Source organism: Pristiophorus japonicus, chromosome 20 (assembly GCF_044704955.1).
Source record: "Pristiophorus japonicus isolate sPriJap1 chromosome 20, sPriJap1.hap1, whole genome shotgun sequence".
Taxonomy (NCBI): Eukaryota; Metazoa; Chordata; class Chondrichthyes; family Pristiophoridae; genus Pristiophorus; species Pristiophorus japonicus.
In genome coordinates, this window is record NC_091996.1 from 87017607 (window position 1) to 87030273 (window position 12667).

The window sequence follows — 12667 nt, forward strand, 5'->3', positions numbered from 1 at the left end:
CTGCCATCCCGCTTTACAGGGAAGATGCAACAGACAGAACAAGAGAAAGCTAGGCTGGTCCTTGAATCATCTCCCGTTCCCCTGCCCCCCCCAATAGAGGTTCAACGTCTGGAATCCGGCCAGCTCGGGACCGAGTCCGTGCCGGTGTTTGGATTTTTGCCGGATTTCGGAGCTCGCCGTTGGCGCTGCTCACCGCCCGCCGATTCCCGCCGCTCCGCCGTTTTCCTCGTCCCATCCCGGCCGATGTCGCCATCTTGGTCGCCTCACAAAAGTCCGTTTTTTGGACAACTCCGGTTTCCGGAATTCCGGATCTGGGACGTTGTTCCTGTATCGAGTTGCGATGTCAAGTCAGGTCCAGCAAAAGCAGGGTCCTACGGTCACAAGAGCGTCTCATGAACCAGAACCACAGAACGGTTACAGCACGGAAGGAGGCCATTCGGCCCGTCGAGCCCGTGCCGGCTCTCTGTAAGAGCATCTCAGCCAGTCCCACCCCCCCCCGCCCTTTCCCTGGAGCCCTGCTAATTTATTTCCTTCAGGTACTTATCCAACTCCCTTTTGAAAGCCGCGATTGAGTCTGCCTCCATCACCCTCTCAGGCAACGCATTCCAGATCCTAACCACTCGCTGCCCCATGTCCTAACTCGCACCGAGTCCCACTCACCCATCACCTCCTGTGCTCGCTGCCCCGTGTCCTAACTCGCACCGAGTCCCGCTCACCCATCACCTCCTGTGCTCGCTGCCCCGTGTCCTAACTCGCACCCAGTCCCGCTCACCCATCACCTCCTGTGCCCGCTGCCCCGTGTCCTAACTCGCACCAAGTCCCGCTCACCCATCACCTCCTGTGCTCGCTGCCCCGTGTCCTAACTCGCACCGAGTCCCGCTCACCCATCACCCGCTGTGCTCGCTGCCCCGTGTCCTAACTCGCACTGAGTCCTGCTCACCCATCACTCCCTATGCTCACTGCCCCGTGTCCTAACTCGCACCGAGTCCCGCTCACCCATCACCCCCTGTGCTCACTGCCCCATGTCCTAACTCGCACCGAGTCCCGCTCACCCATCACCCCCTGTGCTCGGGGCCCCGTGTCCTAACTCGCACCGAGTCCCACTCACCCATCACCCCCTGTGCTCGCTGCCCCGTGTCCTAACTCGCACCGAGTCCCGCTCACCCATCACCTCCTGTGCTCGCTGCCCCGTGTCCTAACTCGCACCAAGTCCCGCTCACCCATCACCTCCTGTGCTCGCTGCCCCGTGTCCTAACTCGCACCAAGTCCCGCTCACCCATCACCCCCTGTGCTCGCTGACCTACATTGGCTCCCGGTTAAGCAACGCCTCGATTTCAAAATTCTCATCCTCGTTTACAAATCCCTCCATGGCCCTCGCCCCCCTCCCTATCTCTGTAATCTCCTCCAGCACCACAACCCCCTCGATCTCTGTGCTCCTCTAATTCTGCCCTCTTGAGCAGCCCTGATTATAATCGCTCCACCATCGATGGCCGTGCCTTCTGTTGCCTGGGCCCCAAGCTCTGGAACTCCCTCCTTAAACCTCTCCGCCTCTCTTTCCTCCTTCAAGACGTTCCTTAAAACCTACCTCTTTGACCAAGATCTTGCCCTAATATCTCCTTATGAGGCTCCGTGACAAATTTTGTTTGATAACGCTTCTGCGAAGCGCCTTGGGATATTTTACTACGGTAAAGGCGTTATATAAATGCACATTCTTAAGCACTTTCGGAGGCGTTGTACTGCAGATATCAGCCAGTGCCCACAGTGACCAGGCTTGACCACTAGGGGGACACAGATGTGCTTGTTATAGTTGGTGTAGATTCTATCGCCACCTGCTGTTGGCGATTCAGTACAGCAACCGAATCACCATTGGGAGCCAGTATGTTGGTTCGGTAGAATTGTTTTGTCAAATGGAGGTCCCACATTCATGTCAGAGATCTTTTATTTAGACAGCACCATTCAGAGGCTCAGGATGTCCCAAAGTGCTGCCTAACCAATATGTGGCCTTTATTGCAAAGAGGATGGAGTATAAAAGCAGGGAAGTCTTGCTACATTTATACAGGGTATAGGTGAGGCCACACCTGGAGTACTGCGTGCTGTTTTGGTTTCCATATTTATGAAAGGATATACTTGCTTTGCAGGCAGTTCAGAGAAGGTTCACTCAGTTGATTCCAGAGATGAGGGGGTTGACTTATGAGGAAAGATTGAGTAGGTTGGGCCTCTACTCATTGGAATTCAGAAGAATGAGAGGTGATCTTATCGAAACCTATAAGATTATGAGGGGGCTTGACAAGGTGGATGCAGAGAGGATGTTTCCACTGGTGGGGGAGACTAGAACTAGAGGGCATGATCTTAGAATAAGGGCCCGCCTTATTGAGGAGGAATTTCTTCTCTCAGAAGGTTGTAAATCTGTGGAATTCGCCGCCTCAGAGAGCTGTGGAGGCTGGGACATTGAATATATTTAAGGCAGAAATAGACAGTTCCTTGAACGATAAGGGGATAAGGGGTTATGGGGAGCGGGCAGGGAAGTGGAGCTGAGTCCATGATCGGATCAGCCATGATCGTATTGAATGGCGGAGCAGGCTCGAGGGGCCGAATGGCCGACTCCTGCTCCTATTTTTTATGTTCTTATGGTCTACAGGGCTGTAGTGATACCCGCCCTCCTGTATGGCTCAGAAACATGGACCATGTGCAGTAGACAGCTCAAATTGCTGGCGTTATACCACCAGCGATGTCTCCTCAAGATCCTGCAAGTACCGTGGGAGGACAGATGCACCAACGTCAGGCCAACATCCCCAGCATCGAAGCACTGCCCACACACGACCAGCTCCGCTGGGCGGGCCACATTGTCCGCATGCCCGACACAAGACTCCCAAAGCAAGCGCTCTACTCGGAACTCATACAAGGCAAGTGAGCCTCAGATGGGCAGAGGAAACGTTTCAAGGACACCTTCAAAGCCTCCCTGATAAAGTGCAACATCCCCACTGACACCTGGGAGTCCCTGGGCCAAAGACCAGTCCGCCCTAAGTGGGGGAAGTGCATCCGGGAGGGCGCTGAGCACCTCGAGTCTCGCCGCCGAGAGCGTGCAGAAAGCAAGCGCAGGCAGCGGAAGGAGCGTGCGACAAACCAGTCCCACCCTCCCTTTCCCTCAACCACTGTCTGTCCCACCTGTGACAGAGACTGTAATTCCCGTATTGGACTGTTCAATCACCTGAGAACTCACTTTTTGAGTGGAAGCAAGTCTTCCTCGATTCCGAGGGACTGCCTGTGATGATGATCTAGGCTGACACTCCAGTGCAGCGCCGCACTGTCGGAGGTGCTGACTTTCGGATGAAACGTTAAACCGAGGCCCTGTCTGCCCTCTCAGGTGGACATAAAAAAATCCCACGGCACTATTTCGAAGAAGAGCAGGGGGAGTTCTCCCCGGTGTCCTGGGGCCAATATTTATCCCTCAATCAACATCACTAAAACAGATTATCTGGGTCATTATCACATTGCTGTTTGTGGGAGCTTGCTGTGCGCAATTTGGCTGCTGCATTTCCCATATTACAGCAGCGACTACACTCCAAAAGTACTTCATTAGCTGTAAAGTGCTTTGGGACATCGGAGGGCCTCCTCGTGGGCCTGCTCCTGGGCCTGGCCAAGGGGGCCATCAACCGGTCCAGGCAGCGGGCGGTCGAGGGGGTCGTTCAGCCCGACTGCCTGCCTCTCTTCCGCGCTTACATCCGGGCCAGGGTGTCCCTGGAGATGGAGCACGCGGTGTCCACCGGTACGCTCGCGGCCTTCCGCGAGAGGTGGGCGCCGGAGGGACTGGAGTGCATCGTCACCCCCGGCAACCAAATTCTAATTTGATTTTAATGTCCAAAGTTTAATTTTTATCGGTTCTAGTGCCCCCTTCTGAGGGCGGAGGGGGGGGTTGGGGGAGGGGGCACTTGATTTATAGCTTTACTTAAAATAGTTGTGGAGCTTTTGCACTGAGTGGTTTAGTCAGTCACGTGATGTTCACGAGATTCAACAAACCAATTGGTGAGATTGTTGGATGCACTTGATGTCATGAGGTCAGTTTGGCCACACTTGGTCCAATTGGGTTCAGGTAAATGCAGTCTGTGCATATAAAAGGGGAGCAGTTCCTGCACACTCTCCACCTTACCATCCTTGTCTGCCGTCCGGATACGTACCATCTTGCCGTCTGGAAGAGGCGGGGGTCCCTGATGGAGTGCACTCTACGCGGGAGGCCCCTCTCTATTTATTGGGGACTTGGCCTGGAGGTTGGTGCATGGGGCAGTCCCGTGCAATAAGTTCTTAAGTCAGTTCACGGACTCCCAGGCCGCCTGCAATTTCAGCGGTCTGGAGGAGTCCGTGTTCCACGTCTATGTCGAATGTGCGAGGTTGCAGCCCCTCTTCCAATATTTGAAGGGGCCGCTCCTCAATTTCTGGTTGCACTTCAGTCCCACGCTCCTGATCTTTGCGGAGGGGGGAAAGCGGGCAGGTCCGAGGGCCTCCTCGTAGGACTGCTCCTGGGGCCTGGCCAAGGGGGGCCATCAGCCGGTCCAGGCTGCGGGCGGTCGAGGGGGTCGTTCAGCCCGACTGCCTGCCTCTCTTCCGCGCGTACATCCGAGCCGGGGTGTCCCTGGAGATGGAGCACGCGGTGTCCACCGGTACGCTCGCGGCCTTCCGCGAGAGGTGGGCGCCGGAGGGACTGGAATGCATCATCACTCCCCGGCAACCAAATTTTAATTTGATTTTAATGTCCAAGTGTTGATTTGCTTAATTTGCCAGTTTTAGTGCCCCCCCACCCCCCCGTTTTAGTCAGCGGGCACTTGTATAATTTGTGTTTTAGTGCCACAAAAGAAAACAAGGAGGCACTTGAAAAGTTTTTGGAGTGTGCCCCCGCCCCTTTAATCAGGGGGCACTTGATTTAAGTTACAACTTAAAATAGTTGTAGAGCTGTTGTGGAGCAGTCGGCTCCAATCCTGTTTGCAGTGGGGCTGCAGTAGTTAGTTTTATGGGTCCGCTAGTGAAGGGAGCAAGGATGTCTTACTACAGTTATACAGGGCCCTGGTGAGACCGCACCTGGAGTATTGTGTGCAGTTTTGGTCTCCTTACCTAAGAAAGGATACACTTGCCAAAGAGGGAGTGCAGCGAAGGTTCACCAGACTGTGTTCTGGGACCGCAGGACTGTCGTATGAGGAGAGATTGGGTCGACGTCTTTTTAAGATCACTGATCACTATTGATAATGTGCGTGTGTGTGTCTTTTTAAGATCACTGATCACCGTTGATAATGTGCGTGTGTGTGTCTTTTTAAGATCACTGATCACTATTGATAATGTGCGTGTGTGTGTCTTTTTAAGATCACTGATCACCGTTGATAATGTGCGTGTGTGTGTCTTTTTAAGATAACTGATCACTATTGATAATGTGCGTGTGTGTGTCTTTTTAAGATCACTGATCACCGTTGATAATGTGCGTGTGTGTGTCTTTTTAAGATAACTGATCACTGTTGATAATGTGCGTGTGTGTGTCTTTTTAAGATCACTGATCACCGTTGATAATGTGCGTGTGTGTGTCTTTTTAAGATCACTGATCACTATTGATAATGTGCGTGTGTGTGTCTTTTTAAGATCACTGATCACTATTGATAATGTGCGTGTGTGTGTCTTTTTAAGGTCACTGATTACTATTGATAATGTGCGTGTGTGTGTCTTTTTAAGATCACTGATCACTATTGATAATGTGCGTGTGTGTGTCTTTTTAAGATAACTGATCACTATTGATAATGTGCGTGTGTGTGTCTTTTTAAGATCACCGATCACTATTGATAATGTGCGTGTGTGTGTCTTTTTAAGATCACCGATCACTATTGATAATGTGCGTGTGTGTGTCTTTTTAAGATAACTGATCACTATTGATAATGTGCGTGTGTGTGTCTTTTTAAGATAACTGATCACTGTTGATAATGTGCGTGTGTATGTCTTTTTAAGATCACTGATCACTATTGATAATGTGCGTGTGTGTGTCTTTTTAAGATAACTGATCACTATTGATAATGTGCGTGTGTGTGTCTTTTTAAGATCACTGATCACTGTTGATAATGTGCGTGTGTGTGTTTTTAATAAACTGTTCCAATTGTTTTGAAAGAATCATCTCACTGTCAAATGTAAGCCCGGAGAGATTTAGAAATCTTATAGCAGGCTCGAGGGGCCAAATGGCCTACTCCTGCTCCTATTTTCTATGTCCCGCTGTTGGTACTCGGCTGCGGTTCGGAAACTGGGACTTCCCGTGGGGCCTCGCGAAGGTCACTCGTGGCCCTCCCCCCCCGGGCCTCCCGTCTCAGTGTGCCTGAGTCCCCACTGCCGACTGTGACCGTGCAATGTGGGGAGCACCGCCTGCTGGGCAGGGTACGCACGGATTTATTTGGGACCGGGCACCTGATTAAAGCTGCTGACCTGGCCCTGGGGACGGTAGGTTGTCGGCCAACCGGGGTCCACACTCCGAACCACACTGTCCTCTTTGACGATGGGCTCCACGAGTGCGGCAGCTCAGTGAAGGCATTGTGATTCCTCAACTCTTGTTCCCCCTCTCTGAACTCACAATATTGGGTGAAATCCCGTCCACTTGGATTGAGGAGATTCTGTTCCAATTGTGTCGTGTATGTATTTGCTGTTTGTAGCCACCAGATGGCGTCACTGTTGGAGGCCACTGAGCAGCGCGCACATGGTGCTGCTCTGGTATAAAAGGCCAGCCATTTTGTGAGTCAGGCACTTTGGGCCTGAATAAAGCAGAGCCAAGGGTGTACCTTGTTCAGTTAAACAGGACTCAGTTTGTACCTTTATTGCAAACATATAAATTGTTATATAGAAACATAGAAACATTGAAATTAGATGCAGGAGTAGGCCATTCGGCCCTTCGAGCCTGCACCACCATTCAATATGATCATGGCTGATCATTCAACCTCCGTACCCCTTTCCTGCTTAGGCAATGTCCCATTCCTTAACTGGTCTTTTCCACTGTTACCTGCCCCTTTAATTCCCCGCTCCACTCCCACTCTGATCTCTCTGTCCTCGGCCTCCTAACCAGGGGCAACACGGGCCCAGCCCACACTGCGATATGTGTGCGCACTGGGTCCGTGCAGCAGAGCTGGTCTCCAGTCGTCCTGGTTAACCCTTGCCACTGGACCAAGACCCTAGCTCTGTCAAGCCCGTGTGTGGTGGCTGGTGTGCAACGGTCACCCCACGTTAAAAAAATCCACCCACAGGCATCTTCCACCCTTCGCGATGTAGTTCGGGATCCGGAATATCAGGTCCTTCATTGAAACACCTGTGAGCTCATCCCTTTTGGTGTGGAAGCAAGTCATCCTCGATACGAGGGACCGCCCATGATGATGATGATGACAGTGTTCCAATGAATCTCGAGGAACAGCACCTCATCTTTCGATTCGGCCTTTTACAGCCTTCTGGTCTCAACATCGAGTTCAACAATTTCAGACCATAACCTCTGCTCCTATATTTTTACTAGATGGCAGCTGTGGTTAAGAAGGCATATTTGCCTTTATTAGCTGAGGCATAGAATACAAGAGCAGGGAGGTTATCCTTGAACTGTATAAAACACTGGTTAGGTCACAGCTGGAGTACTGCGTGCAGTTCTGGTCACCATATTACAGGAAAGATGTGATTGCACTGGAGAGGGTACAGTGGAGCTTTACCAGGATGTTGCCGGGACTGGAGAATTTTAGCGATGAGGAAAGATTGGATAGGCTGGGGTTGTTTTCTTTGGAACAGAGGAGGCTGAGGGGAGACCTGATTGAGGTGTATAAAATTATGAGGGGCCTGGATAGAGTGGATAGGACGGACCTATTTCTCTTAGCAGAGGGGTCAACAACCAGGGGGCATAGATTTAAAGTAATTGGGGGGATGTTTAGAGGGGATTTGAGGGGAAATGTTTTCACCCAGAGGGTGGTGGGGGTCTGGAACTCACTGCCTGAAAGGGTGGTAGAGGCAGAAACCCTCACCACATTTAAAAAGTACTTGGATGTGCACCTGAAGTGCCGTAACCTGCAGGGCTACGGACACAGAGCTGGAAAGTGGGATTAGGCTGGGTGGCTCTTGGTCGGCCGGCACGGACACGATGGGCCGAATGGCCTCCTTCCGTGCTGTAAATTTCTGTGATTCTGTTATTCCCATTTACGCCTCTTTTAGGCTTTCATTTTTTTGTTTCTTTACTTGTACCATTAACGTGTCCATTTGCTTTGTACTATCACCCCTTTAGTCTCTCCTGACTTCCACTCTATCAGGCCTTCCCCCCCCACCCCCCCACCTTTCCTCACCCCCTGCACTTCCGTAAAACCTGTAGCATCTCTAACTTTTCCAGTTCTGACAAAGGGTCATCGACCCGAAATGTTAACTCAGTTTCTCTCTCCACAGATGCTGCCTGGTACCCGCTGGGTAATGCCAGCATTTTTTGTTTTTATTTCCTATACTCTAACCCTGTTATATTCAACTCTGTTGGTCATGAGTGTCATCTCCTTTGGCCAAACTAGTCTCCCCTTTCATGGCTGGATAGATTTATCCTTTCGTTGCCTTGTCCTGGCAAATGAGGTCTGTTTCCTCTATTTTGGGTCAATCTTAAACATTCGTCTTACACATTTAGTGTTGTCGGACTTTTCTTGGAAGATTAAGCCAGTGAAATTGGGATTCAATGTATTGAAGGACAACTCCACGATTGAAAGTTTTGTTTTGGCAATGTTGGGGTAAAAAGAAGGTTTTTTTCTCCTACTCAAGATGGATTCCCTGAAATAAGGAATCGACACCTGCCCTTATAACAACCATGGAATCAAACAGATGGACATTTGGATTTTACCTTTACACGATCTTTATTCAAGCATATGCAGGGGGTGCGCCACAATCTTAGTCGCCTAAGAAAGGACTTTCCCCGAGTAATGGTTCGACGCATAGTTGCACATTTTCCAAGGCATGCGGCCTGCGTGCAAAGCCTTCCATGACCACCGGTTGGCCTACAGCTTATCAGTGGAGCCACATTGATTCATTGACCCTTATCAGAAGAGCTGCTGATTGGTTTGTTCCACAACAACGTCATCGTATCTGTTCAGCTCATGAGGAACTTACCGCAGTCTATTGGAATTTTGTTGTTCTGAAGTTTTAACCTTGTTCTGCAGTTTTTAAAGATGCAAGCATGAGCTACGCCCTTTAACCTGATTCTTTCCGTAGCCTTATTTCTATCAACAAGAGCAGGCATCAACGACGAGATCCAACACCGCCTCCAGTGCACCAGTGCAGCCTTCGGCCGCCTGAGGAAAAGAGTGTTTGAAGACCAGGCCCTCAAACCTGGGACCAAGCCAACATCCCCAGCATTGAAGCACTGACCACACTCGACCAGCTCCGCTGGGCGGGCCACATTGTCCACACGCCCGACACGAGACTCCCAAAGCAAGCGCTCTACTCGGAACTCCTTCACGGCAAACGAACCAAAGGTTGGTCAGCAGAAACGTCACAAGGGACACCCTCAAAGACTCCTTTGATAAAGTGCAACATCCCCACCGACACCTGGGAGTCCCTGGGCCAAAGACCAGTCCGCCCTAAGTGGAGGAAGTGCATCCGGGAGGGCGCTGAGCACCTCGAGTCTCGTCGCCGAGAGCGTGCAGAAAGCAAGCGCAGGCAGCGGAAGGAGTGTGTGGCAAACCAGTCCCACCCACCCTTTCCCTCAACCACTGTCTGTCCCACCTGTGACAGGGACTGTGGCTCTCGTATTGGACTGTTCAGCCACCAAAGAACTCACATCAGGACCGAGGGACTGTCTATGATGATGATTTCTTTAAATATACTTTTTCCCCTCTTACACACTTGATCGCTATTTAATGTGACCATTGACAAACTGGGGTTAAAGGTGATGTTTTGGTTGGTACTCCAGACCAGGACTAACTTGCTGGCCGTTTATCTGTTTGCGGTGAAGGTCTTTACGAGGTGGAGTAGAATGCTCATCAAACCTGGCAGTGCCAATCATACGAGCAGTCGCCCACACCCGGAGTACTGCGTGCAGTTTTGGTCTCCGTATTTAAGGAGGGATATACTTGCATTGGAGGCAGTTCAGAGAAGGTTCACTCGGTTGATTCCTGAGATGAGGGGGTTGTCTTATGACGAAAGGTTGGGCCTGTACTCATTGGAGTTTAGAAGAATGAGAGGTGATCTTACTGAAATGTGTAAGATTCTGAGGGGGCTTGACAGGGTAGACGCAGGGAGGATGTTTCCCCCTCGTGGGGGACATCTCGAACTAGGGGACATAGTTTCAGAATAAGGGGCCGCCCATTTAAAACTGAGATGAGGAGGAATTTCTTCTCTCAGAGGGTCGTAAATCTGTGGAATTCTCTGCCCCAGAGAGCTGTGGAGGCTGCGTCATTGAATATATTTAAGGTGGAGATGGGATGGACAGATTTTTGAACTTCAGGGGAATCGAGGGTTATGGGGAGCGGGCAGGGAAGTGGAGCTGAGGCAGAAGACCGGCCATGATTGTATTGAATGGCGGAGCAGGCTCGAGGGGCCGAATGGCTGACACCTGCTCCTGGTTCTTGTGTATATCGGGGTGTCTGACTCCTGTAATGGAAGGGGGCTGGAGCAAAGAAACGAATGGTTGCTCTTTCAATCAATGGTGGCACTGCTTCAATCCTGTGATTTGTGGATTAACTGCAACCTCTTCAACGGCTGCTTCGTGCAGGAACAAATTGATCCTTCCCTCCCTAGAGATCAGTTCCTCATTCGTGACCCTGTTGTCTATTGTGTATGTAGGCACTCTCTTAATGACTCCACGAGACAGGGGTATGGCACTTGAACTGTAGTGACCTTAGTCCTTTATTGCAGCTCCTGGAGTAAGGACACCAAGAGGTGAGCTCCCTTTTATACTGGGTTACCTGCAGTGTACAGGTGACCCTTAGGTCTCCAGCAGCAGCACCCTCTGGTGTACCGGTAAGGTATATACAGGGTGAAGGTACATTCAGGTCTCGTGTTACAGTACATCATTAACATGCATGCATAACAATGTCTTTCAGATGGCTGGAGATTTCCTAGTCTACGCCACCCACCTGACCCACACCCCTAAGGCTCATGGATCGGTCATTGTGCGAACTAACGGAGCGGGCGTTCCCATTGGGTGCCGCTATTTTAGGTAAGAATCTTTACTCTATCGCAAATAATGTCTGCAGCTGGTGTTGCTCTGACCTTGTCCGAAAATGGCTCCATTGTCTTTCCAGGAAGGGCCACGAGAGCAGTAAGCCGATCAAGCCCACCTGGATCCCGTTCAGCTCCACCAAGTCTGGAGAAGAGCCTCTGTCGTTCTCTATACGCCTAATGGCTGGCCCACGCGTTGTCGTGGAGCAGGCGGAGGAGGGTGACGAACTTTTGGGGACATCTGAAACGGAGGAGGACGCTCCATGGACCCTCACGGTTGACGTGGTCGGGGCCCAGAAGAGGCGAGGGCCCAGGGGCAGCACGGGCCCAGCCCACACTGTGCGATATGTGCGCGCACTGGGCCCGTGCAGCAGAGCTGGTCTCCAGTCGTCCTGGTTAACCCTTGCCACTGGACCGAGACCTCGCTCTGTCAAGCCCCGTGTGGTGGCTGGTGTGCAACGGTCACCCCACGTTAAAAAATCCACCCACAGGCATCTTCCACCCTTCAGGATGTAGTTCGGGATCTGGAATATTAGGTCCCTCATTGAAACACCTGTGAACTCATCCCTTTTTGGCGTTGGAGCAAGTCATCCTCGATACGAGGGACCGCCTATGATGATAAGTATCCATTTCCCCCTCAGTATTTCCCTCACTAACTATTGGTTTCTCATTGCTCTTTAGGTGCAGAGTCTGAGGTGGTCCTGACTGTTATGTCTTTAGATGCTCTGATAATGACTCCACGAGGCAATGTGTTGTACTTGAACTGTAGTGACCTTAGTCCATTTAATGTGACTCCAGAGTGAGGATCACACCTGGTGGCCTGCCTTTTATACTAGGCCTGGCCCACCTGTACAGGTAACCTAACAAGTCTCCCACTGCAGTGCCCTCTAGTGGCACACCTTAGTGACCATACAGCTGGTGTACAAGTTTCCCATAGTGGTGCCCTCTGGTGGCACATCATATATAATAGTACAGGCAGTAAACATGTCTGGATATATGACACTGACTTTGACCAGTGTCTCTCTGATCTGCTTCCTGATGGCCTGTACAGGAAACACAAGCAAACCCCAGTTCGACTAGTTATCAAATGATCAATAAACTCAATCAATCTGAACTTGCATACATAATTGGTTGGTATTTCTGATAGGTGTTGGTGAATAGTTAACACTCGAGCACTCATCCCATATTGCCTGGGGCTTGAAGAATTCAGTATCTCTTTAATGCCTGTCCCTAGCCTCAGTCTTTAATGCCCTCGCCCTCGTCCTAGCTGTGTAACCTCCTCCTCACGCCTCCCCTGCCCAATCTCCATAACCTCCTTCTCCGAGATCTCTGCGCTCCTCAAATTCTGGCCACTTGCTCTTCCCTGATTTCCATCGCTCCACCATCGGTGGCCGTGCCTTCAGCTGCCTGGGCCCCAAGCTCTGGCGTTCCCTCTCTAGACCTCTGCCTCTGTCTCCTCCTTAACCCGCTCCTTAATACCTCAGTCCGTAAGCGT

At 51.1% G+C, this 12667-nt stretch overlaps 1 protein-coding gene across 1 annotated transcript in view; it reads left to right on the plus strand.

Moving 5' to 3' along the window:
- Positions 1–12439, plus strand: part of LOC139232813 (zona pellucida sperm-binding protein 3-like) — a 19388-nt gene extending 6949 nt beyond the window's left edge. The window contains exons 2-4 of the mRNA XM_070863307.1: positions 11055–11170; positions 11256–11448; positions 12407–12439. Coding sequence (XP_070719408.1) covers positions 11055–11170; positions 11256–11448; positions 12407–12439 — 342 coding nt within the window. The remainder of the gene's footprint in view (positions 1–11054; positions 11171–11255; positions 11449–12406) is intronic.
- Positions 12440–12667: the final 228 nt, after the last annotated feature.